At 45.4% G+C, this 20,022-nt stretch overlaps 1 protein-coding gene across 8 annotated transcripts in view; it reads right to left on the reverse strand.

The window, feature by feature from the left end:
* DLG5 (discs large MAGUK scaffold protein 5) overlaps nt 1-20,022 on the reverse strand; it is a 1,254,082-nt gene that overhangs the window by 168,694 nt on the left and 1,065,366 nt on the right. For all 8 annotated transcript variants that reach the window (XM_086922111.1, XM_086922103.1, XM_086922109.1 and 5 more), the window contains one exon: nt 4,706-4,833. In XM_086922111.1, coding sequence (XP_086778237.1) covers nt 4,706-4,833 — 128 coding nt within the window. The remainder of the gene's footprint in view (nt 1-4,705; nt 4,834-20,022) is intronic.

Genomic DNA, 20,022 nt, shown 5'->3' on the forward strand with positions numbered 1-20,022 from the left:
GCTTTTTGAGGTTTCTCGACCGACTTTGAAGGTGGAGGATCTTTTGGGCCGACAGTCGAGGCCTTCTCCTTGATGCGCTTTAGGGAGTCCGCCACCTGCTTGGAGAAAGCGGCGGACGGCCGCGCCGAGTCGACGGGATTCTTCGAGGCACCACTAGAAGTGGACTCGTGGGTTGTGCCCCTTTTCGCCTTGTCATGTTAACGCAGAGTCTCGAGAACCTTCGGATCACCGAGTCCCTTGTTTGTGTCGACCACCTTCGGCGCCGATTTACTCGGTTCGACCACCTTGACCTTTGTCTTCGGCGTGGCAGACTTCGTCTCGACGCCCTTGACCTGTGTCTTCGGATCAACAACACCCTTCTGCTTCGTCGGTGCCGACGGCTCCGAGGCCTTCGATCCGACCAAAGTAATGCGCACTTTCGGTTTCGAGGGGGGCACCAGTGCTTTAGCTTGCGTCGAGACCGTTGGTTTTACTTTCGGTTTTGATTTTGCAGGGTGCGGCTCAATAGTAATGTCCGTAGCCGAGCACGAAGGCGGGGCCGTAGAACCCATTGTAAGATCTTGGGTAAGGCCTAGTGGCGATCCCTCGACCTGAGCCTTTTGAAGCGTTTCGGCCCCAATGTCAGTTTGAGTTAGCTCTTCGCTCGAGCTATCCTCCATGGCCCCAAAGGCCCCATTGTCGTCTCCTACCTCGTCGACGACTTCTTCCGCTTCGAACATTTCAGCGTCTGCGTCGTAGTTATAGTCGACCTCCGACGCGGGATTTGACAGGTTTTCACCAGCTTCCCGGTCAGCTCCCTCATCATCCCCGGCATCGAAGATGTCCACAGGCGCCGGTGCAGCCTGCTGGGCCTCCTGGAGCGCAGCGCGTCGATGCTTAAGCGTCTTCTTGGATCGAAAACGGGAACAAGCCATGCAACTGGCTTCATCATGATCCGGCGACAGACACTTGTTGCACACCGGGTGAACGTCGATGTGGGGATACTTGGAGTTGCACACAGGACATCTCTTGAACGGGCTCCGTTCCATGATGATCAGTCGATAAGGTCTGTGGCGTCGACTGGGCCTTCCGCGTCGAAAGCACGCGGTACTCTGGAATCCGGTTCGGAACCGAGCTGGAAGAATCAGGCACCGAACGCAAGACTATACCGACGAGAAAACTAAAGGCCTTTTGCCTTAAGAAAGTTTATATCGATCCCGACTAGAGTGAACCAATATACATCCCAACCCAATGGCGGAAAAAAACAATCTGAGGATGGAGTCGATGCCCATGCGCACTGTAGTCCAGGGGAGGAGCCACCTATCTTGTGATACTTCGAAGACTCTTCCAGGACAACAATGTGCGATCATCCGGACCCAACACTAGGTGGCGATCTATGCACAGATATGAATTCAGCAGCCTACAAGCCTCAAACTTTTATCTCGGGGAGAACCGCATGCCTCCTGCACGCATCAACACTGCCAAGGAATGGGGTGCCATCCTACAGATGTGTTATGGTTCTAAGCCAAAAGAGAACATCATGGTATTTTCATTCATGCCCAGCATGGTTTATACATATGTTGCACAGAAATGTGTCTAACATGCAAACTGGTGTCTAAACAGTAGTGTTTACAGAAAATATTAACTGCTCTTAAAATTACTTCACACATACCTCTGGAAAGCTTGATGTTGCTTTGAGTTGGACTTAACAGATGCATGCGATCCAGAAGGGAGACCTCTAACTTGGAGATGCAGGAAATTGTCCAATAGACAATTAACTTATCCTTGGACATGAGAAGGTTTTGTATTTTTTTCTTGTTCTATTCTGTGCTCAACAATGGTAAATGCAACTTACCTTGAAGATGAAATACGCAACTTCTGTTACGTTTGCTCTACAACGCCAAAGAAAATCAACCTAGAATACACAGGAATAATTAGTGGTGTGCACCAAGCATTTGCGAAGCAAGGAAGGAATACAAACAGGCCAAGGCGAAGAGAGAATGGGATGAAAGGAGGTGGGAAGATCTTGGGGAGGCCATCTGTCATCCAGATAGCAGGAAGTTCTGGACCCTTTTGTCCAAAGGCAACTTTGAAAGATCACCCCCTTTGGCCAACAACATTACAGCTGTAGAGTGGCATAAACACTTTAGCGACCTCTAGTCTTTCATTGAAACACATGATAGAAATCAGTTGTTCCTGGATATAGGCTACCCAGTGCGAACCCTTTCATTTTTCGGAGAGGAAATTTTGTCCTCCTGGGACGCAATTGTACCTGCGAAAGCCCCAGGCCCGGATGACATTCCAGGTGACCTTTTTCGCACAGACAGGGAAAACTGGGCTATATATTTTATGACACTGGCAGCTGGCGGGGGGAGGATCTCCGAATAGTGGAAAGGGGCTGAAGTAGTTCGCATATTTAAGTAAGGGGACAGGTTGATGCCTTCCAACTACCATCCGATCAGCTTGATCAATTGTGCCCAAAAGGTCTTCTGTTGTTCCGTACTGGTTAAAATCCAGGACTGGATGGATGAGAATGACATCCTATCTCCACTCCAAGCAGGATTTTGGCGGAAGACCGGCACAATGGATCAAGTATTTCGCTTAGTTATGCTATACTGGAAGGTTGTTGTCTTGGGTAAGGAAGTCTATACCTTGCCTTTATTGATTTAAAAACAGCATTCAACCTTGTGCCCAGGAACTCATTATGGTGGGTGCTTAGGGATATGGGAATGCCTTTGGAGATCATAGAAATATTAATTAGGCTGCATGATGGAAACTACGCTCGGGTGAGGTGGGGAAACCAGGGACAACTTACTGAGCCCATCAGGGTCCAGTGGGGGGGCGCCAAGGATGTGTTTTAGCTCCAACTCTTTTCTCCCTGTCCGTCAACCAGGTAGCAGACTTTTTGTGCTCCCTACCAGCTGATGCACCACCTCTGGCGAACCAAAAGATTGCCACGCTGTTATTCGCCGACGATGCCCTACTGGTTTCCAAAACTCCCATGGGTCTCCAAAAACTTTTAAACCATTTCAAGGCATTTTGCGAGGCTATGGGCTTGGTCATCAACACCACCAAAACGAAGCTAATGATGTTCAACCCCCACAAATCTTTTAAGGGAAATTTACTCGTGGATAATGTCCCGCTTGAGAGGGTTAGTTCCTTCGACTACTTGGGCATTAAACTATCTGAGGGAATGGCTTAGAAGAGACATCTAGAGAAGGTCTCCTTGAAATTCATTCAGCTTACTGGGGCTTTTAGGAGGGAGCATTGCTTGCCGTATACCAGGCCCGTAGCTCCTGCTTTTAAATTGTATAATTGCAATGCTGTGACTAGTGCCCTTTAAGGGGCAGAGGTGTGGGGCACAGCACCCTCAAATGAGCTCGCAGCTGTGAAAAACAAGTTCCTTAGTAACCTGATATCCCTTCCCCTAAGTACACCCCTTCTCCCTCTCAAGCTTGATCTGGGTATTGAGTCCATCAACGATCTTGCAAGTTTCCGCACCTTTTTGTTATGGCACAGATTGGCCGCCACCCCTGATTTGGCACATTATGCAGCTGCTCTTTGTGAGGTCTCGAATCTGGACACCGCAAACAAAATTGGCTGGAACAAACAGTAAACGCCCTTTGGTCTAGTATTGGTTTGCCAATTCAGGCTATCAGCCACCCACCTTCATATTCAAGAAGCCAAGAAAAATTTCTGTATTGGGCTTTGAGTCGATGAGAATAACCTTCGGAAAAGCCAACTTGGCAGCCTAACAGATGCTTTCACTGATCTCAAATCTAATTGCCACCTAGAAAGCTATTTCGATATTATCAAGGTGCCAGCCAATAGGAAATTGTATACACAGTTCAGACACGGCAGCTTAACAATTAATACTTTTACCAACTCCTGGCAGAATAACAAACTCCAACCTAAGGGCTGTCCTTCCTGTCCATGTCCACACAAATCAATTGGGCATGTACACTTTGCCTGTAAAGTATATACAAAGCCAAGAAGCAAATGGTTAGCTCCTGTGTGCAGACAACTAGGGACCCGAAGCTCTAAAGACGCCCTATGGATATTAAAATCAGATGCCAGACCTCTTTTCGCCTGTGCCACTGCAAACTTTTTAGGCAGTTTCTGGGCGATTAGAAGGAGGGCACACTTAACAGTGTCAACTGGTGCGGATAGATAAAATAGAGACTGTACCGACCAATCAAGAGTGGCTTAATCCAAAGCTGCTATTTTAAATGCTCAAATAATTGCTTTTATGGTTGTATTTTACATATTTTATTCTGTTTATTATGACTGGCACTAGGGCTGTGTACTTAGATTAGGGGCAATCATTTTTACTGCTCAATATACGTGCTATTAACCTGGAAAACTTATTTGCACAAATGTTTGATGATGCACTTGCACTTTAGCAACATAATCATGTTAGAGAGACCTAAATTACGAACTGTGACAAATTGTTTTATTTATATGATGTCAATTTCACTTTTATTATGCCAACCTTAGCGCTTTTATTCCTCATTTGTATACTTGTCTTCTGAAGCGCTCTTTTAGTCTACGATACATTCACGATCTGTATGGTTGCTTCTTTTATGGTTTGTCAATCCGAAATAAAGAATTTGATTGATTGATTGATTAGTGGTGTCACGTTACAGAAGCAACTTCTTAGTAAAAAAATAAATAGACTTTCCATGATACTTTTTTCTGACATATTAAAAACAAATTGTAAAAATACCTTATCTGTTATCTCCTTTATTGAAGCTACTGTTGTCACATCAAAATGGCCACTCCTCCGTTTGTAGTCAATAAAAAGACAATCTTTCACCCCACGTTCAATGGCTTGTTGGGAAGCTTTCATCACCTCTAAATCACACAAAAAGAAAGTAAAGAGTCTGTTACAGCTCACACAACTCAAATTCATAAAACTAAAGTTAATATCAGTGAAAAATAGCATTTCTTGTAGTAAAATATGCACTGCCAACTCTTACGTGCCAGTATGTTTTAGTAAGCCACCAGTCGTACAAATTTAGGATTGCAAGAAAGGTACAATATTGGAGAAAGGTTGCATGCTGCTTGCAAACTTGAACAGTAAGGTTCCAAAATCAATAATTACAATGTCTGCACTCTTAAATATTCTGTGTTCATAGACTTGATATGTTCTTTATCACAATAAACCAACAGGTGTCACATCAACAAGAGACCTTTTCTATATGGACAGCATTTTACACCAACACAAATACACAACCCGCCCCTGACAAAGATAAAGTAGGAGTTATAGTAAACTGTCTTCAAGCAGCAACTCTTTGAATGAGACCCTTCATGTATTATGAACAGACTTTTCCGTCATCACTACATCAGAAAAGCATAGTTATTTTCAAAACAAACTCAACAACTTTCAACACACTGTTGTTAACAGGAATGTTTCAAGTGAGAACGTAAGAGAGCCAGGACTTTATTCTTTTTGAAAGGTTCCCCAGGCTGAGTACAGTTTTTCCTGCTATAGTGGGGATGAAGGGAAGGAATATTTACATTCAAATATTATCCACATTGTCTACATCACCGCCAGTAGTGGAATGTAGAGAATGTATCTCTCTTAAATTTGAAGTGGTGTCGCGAGGGTATAGAGACTCAATAGGCTTGTTTGATCAAACAGTTAAAAAAAAGAGATGAAGATATGAAGCTGACCCTTAAGAGGCACCTGCAGGTGATGTATGGTTGCTTTCGGGTACCTATAAAACAATGAGAAGTGTTACAGAACCATATGGGGGTGTTATAGGACTCTATGAGTAGTGTTATATGGGTTAGCACAGTGTTCATGGAAGGTTGTTCAGTTTGGCTATCATGGCCATCGGTCTCCACTGCATTTTCGTCAGGAAGTAGCTCAGTCAGTGAGATTTGAGGCGTGAAAATCTCAAATTTCCCAACTAAAAACAGTGAGCAACAGGCTGGAGGGGAGAGATGACCAAGGTTTAAGGTGGCTAATTGCATGAAGAACAGGGTCACAATTGATTTGCATATGGTGGGCCTATCTCTACAGTAGCTCTGCGTGGGTTAAAAAACAAAGGGTTGGAATGATACACTGAGAAACTGCCACTGGTTAGACTATTTCCAAGCATTCATTAAAACACCTTTTGGGTGTTTGATTGCCAGTTTTATACCTTCCAACTTGAGACTGGTGCAGCTTTCCAAGCCTATTACTGCCAATATTTGGGAATGCCAAAAATATAGCACATTTCCAACCATTCAACGAGTACATCTATAGGTGCAGATTTACAACATTTTTGGTAAATTGGTCTCTATATATATTTAAGGTGCCGATCCAAAAAATTATTGAGCTAGAACGGCTCAATGAAATGAAAACAGTGAGAAAAACCTACACATAGCAGACCCCACTCAGTTCCCCTAGGCCAACTACCAAACCAAGAATGCATTAGAGTGGCGTCACACCCCTAACACACCCTCTGAAGCTACATCAGTGTCTGTCCCTCCAAGGTCTGGTAGCTCTCCCTGAGAACTCATGACTATAGTCATATATAACACAATAGCCATCAGTTCCTAGCCCAGGATCACGGATTTAAAAAATATATTCAATGCAAGCACTTTTCTTTGTCTCTGCTACAAGAAGCCTCAATAGTACAGTTGTCAACTTGGTGCATGTGTTCAGTGCTACATATTTCTAGTCCTTGCCTTTTATAAATCATTTTATCAAGTGACTGACGGCCCAACTGTCCTAATCCCGAGTCGCAAATGGAGAAGGGAATGCAGGCAAATAATAAGGTGGACTGGGACTGGGCCAAGCCAAGGGTCTGGATTAGCTCTAAGAGTCTATGCACAAGCCGAGCCATGAAGTGTTTGGCATGTATATTTTTCCAGACGTCTGGAGTGGGAAGAGAAAAAAACACAGCAGTGAGTAGGTATATCCTATGTATTAGCTGTAGGTTTGTTCAAACTTGAAGGATTATATTTCCCTGAAATTGTGCAAAACTTTATCTCTTTTACTTAAAACTCCTCCCATAATGTCTCAGACTGGAGACACTGGTACGAGTGGTGCTAGTGCGGAGGGAGCTGAGAAGGTAGATGCTATTAACTGCAGACATGCACATACCATGAAATTATTAGATTATGTAGTCACATCATTGGGTGGGAGTCTTACCTTCGTGATTGAGGCACACCAGGCATTCAGAACAGAGGTATTCTATTCTTGGATTGAAATACCACCGGCAGATGCACACACACATTAGTTTCATACTTACATTCCAGATGAGACACCTGAAGAATATTCTCCATACAAGGACATTGAAGTACCGTTAACTTTCAAGAGCATATAAATTGGTTTAAAGGCGCACTCCCCCACACCAGAACAAATGTGAAACTCTGTCAGCTCAGCAGAGAAGGAGCGACCTGGCCGGTCGTAGCTGCTTACACACCGCATCCAGAGATGGATACATAGCCAGCAGCAGAATAACGTACACTATACAAAGAGATAGTAAAACTATAGAAAACGTAAACAGTTTGTAATGCAAAACCTTACAATGCAACCTACATGGGTCACTCAAGCTGGTTAACTGCAAGGAACAGCGACAAATTTCACCCCACAAACGCTGAACGCGATTATCGGAAGATTGCCCACTAGACGTGAGCAGATGCGGATATGGATAGCATAGAAAATAGCACAGCTTGAGGCAGTTTCTCCACACACCAGCCCACACGAAAAATACAGAATACTGACAATTTGTGTGCCTTGTGAATAGCTCCCCTAATAGAGGATAGTAGAACTCGGGGTACAGTTTTTGCTGCCGTTTATAACAGAACTCATGGTACCCCCTCAATAGCAGTCATACCAGAAGTATTGAAACTAATATAGAATGAGTACGGGGCAGAACATGTCCTGGACTTGAGGATGACATTGATCGGCAATTTTGCCCAGGTATCAACAATTATGTGAACCAACATAAAAGGGGACGCAGCAGCGGTGGCTATACGCCAACGCCTGAGGGAATGCACTCCTGCACAACAGGAGCGAGAACTACCTAAGATTATAGTAAGATACCTATGCTTTGTTGGGTAGAGATAACTTGGGAGCTAGACCTGTGAAACCACAATTAATGAGTAATCCTGAAAAGGAAAACTCAAAGCAAGCACCTGATTCTTCTAAAAAGAAATGGGACTAGAAGAGAAGGACTGGTGAGAACGCTTTAGCTTCCCCAAGGGAGTTTGCTTTCCCTATGAGACTGCGACTAGTCCAACAAAAAGTCCAGCATCGTGTTTACTTGGCCACGGGAATCCTGGTCTAAATGGGTAAGAGACAGGACCCCTATTGCCTCAGACACTGTGGTCAGGAGGGAACTTTCTTTCACACTATCTGGGAGTGCCCAGTTGCCCAAGCATACATGAATACAATTACAGACCAATTGGGAGTGCTGGGGGCAAAAAAACATATGGGATGCCACAGACCTCACCCAAATTGAGAAAGCGTGGGTTTCACTGGGATGGGCCTTAGCCAAACGAAAGATTGCACAAAAACGTGGTGTGGGTGAAACACCAACTGTCAGAGACTTGGTTTCCGATATGGATTGAGCTATGATCGCTGAAAAAGATGTGTTCAAACACAGAGGATGCTCGAAAAAATGAGATCGTAAATGGACTGCCTGGAATACGTACAGAGGTGAGATATGCATGTCCCCTACTGCGGAACTACAGCGCAGTGTCGATAGATTACTTGGCCAATTACAAATGGAGGGAGAGGTGCCTGAATGATGAATCTATGATGTAACAATATGCTGAAAATAACCTAACTGTCTATTAAATGTAATCATATGCTATTGCTGATTTACATAACTGTGCTATTTGTCTTGTTAAATAAAAAGAGTTTTAAAAGAATAAAAAGAAATGGGACAACAAACAATCAAAAAATAATAAGCAGAATGCATCACTACCACGGGGTCGGTTCTTCAACAGGAGCCATCTGATAGAAAATATAATCTCAGGAACCGTGACAATATTAAAAAACCTGACAGGTATCAGGATACTGATACACGTTCCTCTCGTTCCTTTCAGTGTTCATCAAAAAACTCAGAGAGGGTAGGATGGTCAGAGTGCAGATCAGAAGAGCGAGCAAAGCCAAGAGACACACATCGCACTTCAGACTACATTATCAAACAAGAGGATAAACCCAAAAGTAAACCTCATTTTCAAAAGAAGAAGGTAGCTGGCATTAAAATAAGTATGCCCAGGCTACTGGGGACTCTACTAATGAACGGGGAATGTGCTCTAACAATGCTAGACAGCGCAGCCGAATCAATAATAGCTTGCCAGAACCTGAAGGAATTTCTGGTGACAGCAGAGTTGAATTAACATATTATGGTAGAGATACCTGATATGAGGTTAAGTGTCCCACATCAGTTATATGAACTAACACTCCAAATGGAGGGGAACATACCCAGAAAAATAAAAGGTCTCTTTATGGAGAACCTGACCTTTGGATAAGATATCCTATTGGCTGAAAGGGACTTGCCGCCTGAGTTCGTTATGGATTGCCCTAAAGGGGAAGAGGTAATATTACCAGCTTTCTCCGACCTCGTTCCAGAATACCTGAAAGATACATAAGTGCGCAAGAGTGGGTGTTAGCGCTAGCTCCCACACTTTACCGCTATCATGTAGGGTGAGATGCTGAGTCACCTCACCATGAAATCCCAGTTAAAACTACTCCTACACCACAGAGTTAGTATCCAATAAAACATGATGCAAAGAAACAGGTCAGGGAGATCTTGGATCAACTTGTATACCACAGTGTGATTGAGAATTGCACCTCCCCTATAAATAAACCTGTTTCCCGTAATGTAATGAAACCAGACAATTCATACCATCTACTTTTAGGCTACAGGCATTTGAACACATGCACAAAAACTTTTGCATTACAAAATGCACACTGCACCGCATTATTGAATAACATTGTGCAGAAGAAATACAAAAAAACACTAGATATCTCAAATGGATTCTTCTGCCAAAATATAGCACCTGAAAGCAAACATTTGATAGCATTTTCAGCACTCTGCTCTCATCGCCAATTCTGTAGACTGCCCCAAGCGTATCAGATTAGCCCCGGGTTATTCTCAGCAAGAGTGAAAGACTTACTTCAACATTGTGATGAGGAGGCAGTGTCCTATGTAGACGATATGTATCTGACAGACTAACTATTGGATCACTAGCACAGGGTGAACATCGTCATGTTGGGGTTTGCCACTGTGGGCTACAAATGTAACTTTAAAAAATCTAAAATTGCCCACCTCACTGTCCTATATTTGGGATATGAGCTATCAAATGAAGAAAAAGTCCTGGCAGCTAATGTTTGGGAAAAAATGTGCGCTGGTCCAACCCCCGAAGACTCTGAAAGGTTTAAAATCCATTTTAGGATTGCTAAATCTTTGCAGAACATACATTTTGGATTACGCAGTAAAAGTAAAACGTTTCTACCACTTAATCAGAACTGATTTTCCAGTTCGACATTGGACACAGGAACACACAGAAATTCTCCGTTCCATACAAGCTGACATGATAGCTTCCAAACACTTACACACACATGTAAACACCACAAATTTGGTGATCTGTGTAGTAGTGGGTCAATCAGAGTACACTTACCTAACATTCAATGAAGGTTTAACAGTACGCACTGCATAGCAATCAATTTGTATACCAACGCTGAGATACACTTTGCATCCAGTGAAAACAATTCTAACAGCCGTCCAGACTGCTGTAGTGAGAGAAAGAGCACTAGCACAGGGGAAACACATAATTGCCATAACTTCAGTACCAACCTTAAAGGCTGTTACTAAAGCAAGTGTTACAAATGCAAAAGCACTGCATCCACGATGGATACAGTGGGCTAATTCTGTCACTGCAAAAGATGTAGACTATAAATTTGACTCTACATTAAAAACACACGCATTCCTGCAGTACAAACAAGAATATCCTCTCCCACATTAAATAATGCCTCTAGATCAGTATGAATACATAATTTACACTGACAGCTCTGCCCAGCCTGCCATAGGAAGTAAACAACAATACGGCACGGTTTGTGCGATTGTGAAAGGATGTACACGGGATGGCAAGTTCTTTCCCAGCAATACACAGACCCAGTCTCTAAGAGATTGCACGGCCCAGCTGGCAAAATGTAGAGCCATGATACTGGCACTAAAAAATACGGATCAGGAATTCCCCATTACTCCTTGTGTGCGATTCGTGTTACTGTGTCCAGTCTACAATGAATATCTTCACTATTGGGGAAAGAATGGGTTTAGAGATTCCAAAGGTTGCACAACAAAGTTGCTTGGGGAACAAGTGGCAGAGCTGAAAAAAGGCTTGCCACAGGCTCATGTAATTACACACACTGAGTCATCAGTGTTGGTGTGCATGTTGAAGGGAATTCACTGACTGATGAAGCTGCCAAGGCGACAATGCAAACTGCTGCCATTGCTGCAATCACTCGTTCTAGTACGAGAATAGATGGACAGATAGTAATAGCTGTGAATGCTACGCACAAACAACAGCTCAGCCTTGCCAAAAGGGTTTCCACTCAAGTATTCCAAATTAGATGCGCAAAATATTCGAAATGCTCAAATTCCAGGAGTGGGGGATATAGTAATACCAAACATGGATTGCAGATTAGGTTTAATTCTATCAGCACACGAAGGTCTGGGTTCTGCACATGCAGGTATCGCTGCAATTATCGCTACAACTATTTAATTACTGAAGCAGTGTTACTGGTGGCCAGGTCTCACTAAACAGATCAAGGGTTATGTCCTTAAGTGCAACAACTGTCAGCAGATGAAAGGTTCCACCATAGCACGTCCACCGTAAACACCATTAATGATATCAGACAGACCTCTTGCACGTGTCTATTTGGAACACTATGGCCCCTTACAATTTGACGGGTACATCCTAGTGGCAGGGGATTCATGCTCTAGAGTGCTGTGGGTTTGGCCTCAGCGTTCAGCTGACGCTCGAACTGTTATAAAGGATTTGCGAGTCTTCCTAGGGACATACACAATTGGCACATTACATTCTGCCCTGTGGCCCAGCTCACTGGCGTACAAAGAAGCCATAGGAAGTTTGGGTGTTGCATTGCGGTACTCCTCTCTATCATCCTGAGGGAAATTCGATTGTGGAGAGGAAAAACCGGGACTAAAGCAATCCTTAACAGCAAGGGTATTAGGCTCAGATAGCAGTTGGATCAATCACCTATATGAGGGCCAGAAGACACTTAATACCATGTCAAGAAGTTCCCTTGGGGGCAATACTCCATATGAAGTACTGTTCGGGATTAGAATGTGGGTACCTGATTTCGACTGTGGCAGCACACTGGCGGATGAAAAACCATTTGACATCAATGATCGTTTGGCTGTTTTACAAGAACTCAACGAATTCCGTGCATTACAAAGCAACATACAAGTAAAAGGCACCACCACTGGAGAAGTGAAAGCTGTACCGCCTGGGTACCAAAGATTCGAGACCTGGTCAGAGAAAAGATTGCAGACAAAAAAGAATTTGGGCCATCTTATAGAGCGCCTGAACCTGTCCTGGCTGTCGAAGGAACATGAACAGTACTAGTTCTGCCTCTTGCCGGCAAGGAAGAAAAAATATTTGTCTCCATTGTTCTGATCAAACCACACTATGCAGCTAATACCCAATAGTAGGCAATGTGGGCTCCACAGGAAGCACCAGAACTCCTCTCGCTACCATAAGGAAGTTCAGACAGAAAGACTAATAATGTTTGAAGATCCTACTCCACGAAGCGAAGGAGTTATCAACAACTGAATGGAACTTGCACCTGTTGAAATTGAACGACTTCAACCTACAAATGACACACAGATCTCAATTGGACCTAACACCGACATCTATGCGAATATGTCTCATACTGAGACATCTGCCAGTTCTACAAAACTTGCTGAGCTACCAAAGATCGACCAAACTGTGTATGGCTACTTCATTGATTTTGACACTTTCTCATTGGATCCCAGTGAACCAGAGTTACCGCCTCATCCTGTTTCCCACAAACAACACATGTGTGAGTTCTACCTTTGGCTGAAAAAGACTTACCTTGTTTTTCCCCTGGGTTTAGCTCTGGATTGCAATTGGTCTACTGTTCCTTACGGCGCTGAGGTTTGGGGTTATACAAACTGCTCCCCGATTCAAATAGAAGAGAATAGATTTTGTCGTAAGGTATTGGGGGGGGTTATCTGTTCTTCAAACTATGTATGCCATAACGAATTAAATATCCCTTATATAGAGGATTTTGTGAGATCCAGGCCAGCACTTTTCTGGATAAAGATCTGGAACAATACGGCTGCTACATTGACCCGCGAAATTATTTTGGATTGTCTAAAGTGTGACAGGGGACATTATATACCATGGCTGAAAGCAGTAAAAGAGTGCCTTGCAAGTGTGGGGTTGGTTTCTCTGTTCACATCACCGAACCTAATAAACCGCTCCCATAAGACCATCATTTTAAGGGCATTGTATGACCTATACAGAGAAGAGCGTGATAGGAAGAACCTGACTAAATGCACGGTTGTAAAATATTTGGCCAATTCTGATCCACACGTCAAAAAACCTGGCCCACCGTACAGATATTTGCGTTTGCATCTTGGAAGATGGGTAAGGGGTTTACTGTTTCGTTTCCGAGACGGGAGTATAGTCAATCTATTGAACTTCCCGTTGGGATACAATAAACATCTCGAAACCTTAAATTGCCCCTGTAACCCTGACATGAAGCAAAGTCTCATGCATTTCTTGTTCTTTTGTGGTTTCTATAAAAAATACACTGTACATTTTCTCATGCCCTATTGTAAGAAAAACGGATTAACTAATTTTAAATTGGCACTCCGGTCCTTTCTGGTATTGGGATCAGATGAAGTCATTTTTAGGATGAGCTGTTTTCTCAAAGCTGCTGTCAGATCGAGAATCACCCTTAATATTGATGTATAAACTATTGCACACTGCACTTTCTATTTTTGATACTCTTTTTATAATAGTTTAATAATGGTCTTAACATTGTGTTTTTAATAGTGTTTTTAAACAGTGTTTTTAAATAATATTGTATGATATTCTCTTCTTTTATAAAAGTTTACCGATTTACTATTATGAAGGGACATATGATGGATAGCTGGGATATTGTAAATGGATTTTGATTTTGCCCGTTTGTTCTCGGATAATTCTCCAATTGTAACTATTGAATTGAATTGATTGAATGTTTTTAAAAAATGTATTGTGTTTTTGCCTGTACTTTTATGGATGTTTTTATTCCGAATAAAGATCTTTTGACTTGACTGACTGTTCCTAGTCCTCTAGATGGGCATAGTGACTGTCTTTTTCCTGCTCCTGAATAGACATTACCTCCCAGAATGCCCTGCAGTACAACGTGAACTTGATCCTGAAACCACATGCATCATCACACCATGAACGAAGAGAGCTGCCCTTAGTGAACGTTATAGCAGTTCCAGGTCCTGAAGGAATAGTTTGGCACAGAGTTTCATATGATGTATATGGTCCGCTGAACTTTTAAAAATACCACACTTATTTAAAATGTCTTTAAGTGATATCATCACCTCCATTACTTTCTCTGAAACTGTAAATACTATGCTGCCTGATTTAGAACAATCTGCTGCATTTTCCAGCAATGAATTACATGATGATACTGTAGGAAGGTGGATACCGGACTATGGTTGCCCCCAACTTTTTTTGCCTGGTGTTTTGCTGGTTTTCCGACTTAGTTGACCTGGGGCCCTGCCAATCAGGACCCCAGGCGTACTGCTCTCTCTCTAAAATGGATTCCATGTACCCTAGGTACATTTCCAATTGGTACTGGGCCACCTTATCAGACCCTGTAACTCAGGGCATAGGTGTCCCCAGGGCCTACCAGGGGCTGAAGCATGTATTATGCCACCCCTGGATGGCCATCTAAATCTGACACAACTGGCTGCACGACAGCTGGGGCAAGGTGGTGTAATCACCCTTTGCTTTAGATATAGTATACCTATACCTAACCCTAACCCTAAAAATGGACACACAGATTCCTATCAGTCACTCCTATGGCAGGCCTTGACAATCCTGGAGGCAGAGTGCTTGGAATCGTGTGAGATGGTGCTCTGGCATGAGCTGAGCCCGTTTGCAGCTTGCGGAACCAAGTCCTAATAGCTGTTCCATGATAACGCATACCATATACTCTTAAGTGCATTATAATCATCGCGGTTAAATGCTATCTCTGGTATTGCTTTATCAAAACATGTTGAGTAAGGTGTCATACGAATTGGAATACTAACCCCTCGCCAATTCTGGCGACGGGGTTAGCATTCCACCCTTCTAGAGGGCCACGACATGTATGTAACTGTGAACCCCGGTTAAAGTTAACTGAAGCCTCAGCTCCACAAAATGGATGCTGCCACCACAGACACGAGTCTGACCTCCTGCTGCTGGGAGTCCTTCCAGCGAGGAGAGCTTGGACAAAGGGTTTCCTGTCAGGGGCGTTGCTAGCACCATCCCAGACAGGATTTTGTGTATCCTGGGTAGGCAGGGCTTTACAGGAAGGTGACTGCAAGTGGCACCCCGGAGCTCACTACGCATCTGCCGGCTAGAACCAGTTCCAGGGGCACACCAGCCCCTGGCCTGGGGAAAATCCGGCATGGGAGAGGGGTGTAACCACCCCCCTTCCTGGTCCCACCCCTAGGGCCGGACCTAGTCGCGTACCCACCCCTTTCTTTAGGATAAAGGCAGGAGCGGGGACCCTTCCAAATTAGATCATCTTTGAATCAAGAAACTACTTTCTACGAAAGGAACTCTCGACTTCTTCTCAAGATTTCTCCCTTGTGGCTAAGGAGTAGTCATCCTGCATCCGCAGGCACCATCTAAGAACTCTGCGGTTTGCTGCACGTCCTTCCTCAGGAATCCGACCGACCAGCACGACGAGACCCGGCTTCCCTGGCACCTCTGACCTCTACCTACCTCTACAGCTAAGCTGAGAACCGTAGGTGCGACGAGACCTCGAGGGACCAGCCATCATCAGAACTGCACGACTTCGAACCAGCACGACCGCCGAGGGATCCTCTGGTGAGTGCTTTGGGGTCCGAGAAGCCCCGACCCTGAGCAGCTCCAGCACCGAAGTCCAGCCCCCCAGCATCTCCACGATCTGCGTGGGGCCCTTCTGCTTTTTGCTGCTCACCGCGTTGTCTGGCTACTAGCCCGCTGGCTTGTGGCCTTCCCGACGACGATCAACGACGACAACACTGCTGGTCTGGTTGCTCCAGACTGGCCCTTGCTCCCTTCCAAAAGAGGAGCACCCCGGACCCTCCTGGTCCACTCCAGACGCCATTTTAGGTCCACCGCGTGGGCTTGAATTTGCCAAGACTTGTTGCCCCAATCCTGGGTCCAGCGACGTCGACAGCATCAACCATCGTGGGACAGCTCGCACCTCCATCCTGGTCGCCGACAACGCCTCCTGGTTCGTGAGACTGCAGAGCCCAGCGTCGCCCACTCACCTAGTCGAGGTGACTACCATCCGGTGCCCTCCTGGTGCCATCTGATCACTGGCTAATGGTCAAGAACTTGGTCCCCTCTGCTTTCAGGTGTCATCTATCTTCGATCCAGGCTTGGATCACTTGAACAATCTTCACTGGTCGCCTGCCAGCAACTTCTTTCTTCAGGCTCCTGGTTCGTCAACAAGGATTCCAGACGTCTTTTCAGACCTATGCAGCTGCAGCCCCATGGCTAGGTAACTTCGGCATTTCGGTGCCCCAGCATAGCCTCACTATCCAAGGGTCCAGATCCACTGTCGTTTTCGACCTACCTTATCGGGTTCGCCCGAGAACACTAACTTTGCCTTTACTAGCTCCCATAGACTTTGTCCCGCATCCCGCATGAGAGTGCACACTCTGCACCCGAGTCCCCTAGGCCTCCTACTAGTAATCTGAAGGTTCAGTAACGTAGTCCTAGCGATTCCAAAGCCTATTAGTACAGTACTTACCTGCTAGTAATTTCGCATTCCACTTTCATAGTATATGGTTTTTCGTGCCCCTCGGGCATTTGTGTAAATTGTGCAACTTAAAGTATTTTCGTAAGAGTTTTGTTGTGTGCTTAGTACCCTGTCCTCATAAAGAGTACAGGGCTGTTGTGATCTAAATAAATACACTGTTTATTTTCATAACACTTGTGTGGTGTCCTTTCATTTGGTGTTCAAGGGGTATATGTGATGGTATAACAGCTGGCTTAACACGCCCTCTAGAGTTTAGCTCGAAGACTGCTCGTATCCACGCTACTAGGATAGCTGGTCTATAAGGTTGACTTACAACCAATCACCATAAGGGTTGTTTGGACTGATACAAAGTGCTCACTAGAATAGTGAACATTATATATCAGGCCAACTTCTCACAGATACATCTAATTTTCACACCATGTTTTGTTATCAGCACTATAGTACAAGTTGCTTACCTTCGGTAATGATGTATCTGGTAGAGACTATTCTAGCCGCAGATTCCTTAACGTAGAATTATCCCCAGACGTGAGACTGGATCCAAAAAACTTTTTCTTTGCCCCAGCATCTCTGCGCGCTGGGGGGGGCGGTACAGTGAGACCCCGCCCTAACGTCGCCCGCGGGTGTGACGTCAGCGAGGTTACATAAGCTCCACCCCGGCGCACCAACATCAGTTTTCTTCAGAGAACTTTTCCACGCCCCAACGCGGAGCCATCACTAACAAAAACTGTGAGAGTATGGGAACAGTGTGCGAAACAGCAGATAAACAGAAAGGAAAGAAGCAAATGGAGGGGAACGGCCCATTCGGGAAAATGCCAGGTACTGTGGCACTTTAAATCATAGAAGGGAAGAGCAGAGCACAGCCACTGTAAAGCAACTCTGCAACAAATACAACATTGTCCCTGGAGACAGAAAAAATCATATGAAAAACTGTGCAGCAGACGAAAGAAGCCAGCAAACACAGTCCAGTAAGTGAAGGACAGAAGAGTAACGACAATTTACCCCAAGACAACACCACCAAGGAGAGTTGCGTCCCCTGAAAGGAGCCAAGACTGAGGCCTAGCCAAGAGCCCCAACTCAGAGGACAGCACATGAGCCAGAAACTCCAAACAAGGAAAAAGGAGGGGAAAATATGAGAAGGCCCCACACTGGAAACACCAGAGTGTTGGGATGCAGATGCACCCCTGAACCTACCAGTCAAGCACCAGACAGAAGGAATGGACACAAACCCACCAAACAAGCATCCCGCTAGGGAGGAGTGAAAGAGGGCGCTCACAGAAGACAAAGCACCCAGAGGCAGGCGAGTGCGGAAGAGTAAGCTAAAGGCCCTCGTAGAACGGGGAGGAAGGGCGTGTCGTGAAGGAATCTGCAGCTTGAATCGTCTCTACCAGATAGATTGTTACCGAAGGTAAGTAACTTGTACATCTGATAGACACTACTAGCCGCTGATTCCTTAATGTAGAATAGATACCCTAGCCATACCCACGGGGAAGGAGGGTCTGCGAGAGGACCCCACCAGCCTGGACATAACAGAGGGTCCCACAGGGGACGAGTCCGACGGACAGGGCGAGGAGCCCCGTACCCCAGGGCAAGGAGAACCCCTACAGACAGAACACCACCGATCCAAAGGGAGATGCGGAAAGAAGAAAGGAAGAGGAAGCCCGTTCACACTCTGCAGAGGAAACAGGGACAAGGCAAGAGGAGGCTGAAGCACCCCATGCCCACATCAGGCAAAAAAAAGCTCCAAGGCAAGGAAGAGGAAGAAGATCAACCTAGAGACACCAAGGAGACGAGGCAGAAAGAATGCAAGACCCCCCCCCCACTGGGAACACACCTGGCGGAGAGGGCAGCTGAGCCTACCACAGCCAGAAGGCAATAGATCAGACAGAACAGCACCGACAGCAATAAAGCAGGCGATAGCAGAAAGAGTAGCACCGGGGCACCTCGGGAATAGGAAGGGTGCCTGAAAGAGGGAGTAAAGGAAACCTATCTCAGTCCCCAAGACAGAGCATGGGAGGCAAAGAAGAAGGGCCCGAACACACCTCAGAGAGGGGTCCGCACACACGACACAAAAGAACGTGGAACCAGAGCCCTGACTCCAGGCAGCAGACCTCAGAACTGACCGGGCGAACAGCACATTGACCCCGGAGAAGCCCCCCCCCCGGGTTGCCATCAAAGGCATTCCAAACCAACCAGAAGAAAATTGTACTAGCAACGTGCTTAAACACCAGGGAGAGCAGAGGCCCGAAAACGACCACAACTCCCAAGCACATAACAAGCTATATAACAGCTACCACTACCCCACATAGGGTATGTTAGTTCCAAGACATGGGAACCCTCTGAGGAAGAAACTTCCGCAGCAGAGGACAACAGAAAGATCCGTGGGAATACGCCTGCAGAAGGCTTGTCAAGCAGCCAAATAGAAAAAAAAAGCAGAAGGCCTAATCTCAGTGCCCATCTAGCAAAAACACACAGTCAAGAAGGGCCGACCAGCAGCCAACAGAGCCACAGTCCCAACAAAGAGGACTCGCAGGCACATAAAATCCTACAGATCACACAACTGGGGCGACCCGCCCCAACGAAAGAACAGCTCCCAACAACCAGATCAACTCACAGTTCAATGAGGGAAAGAAGAAGGAGGAGGAGGAGGTGGCTGAAGCCTCGCCAAGAACCTCCGAATTGCCAAGTCTGCCGGGGTGTGGAACAAAAGAGTGCCATCGAAGGGAAGATCCAATAGCTGTTCCCGAACATTTTCCGGGAACACACAGTCCCAAAGCCAAGCATGGCGGCGAAGGACAACCGAAGAAGCCTTGGCACAACCAAGCACTTCCGAGATGTCCAGAGCGGAGCGAAGAATAAACGTTGCCAGCTCACGGCCATCTAACGCATGGTGATGCAAGTCCACACCAGCACCCTCTGGGAGGCTGCCGAACCAAGGGACTCCGCCGAGTCCCACAAGCAAGAGGTGGCCCTAGCCAGCACACATACGGTTTTAAGGGCCCACAGAGCTGCACTGGTTGAAGCGAACATAT

The sequence above is a fragment of the Lissotriton vulgaris genome, chromosome 5 (genome assembly GCF_964263255.1).
Source record: "Lissotriton vulgaris chromosome 5, aLisVul1.2, whole genome shotgun sequence".
NCBI lineage: Eukaryota > Metazoa > Chordata > Amphibia > Caudata > Salamandridae > Lissotriton > Lissotriton vulgaris.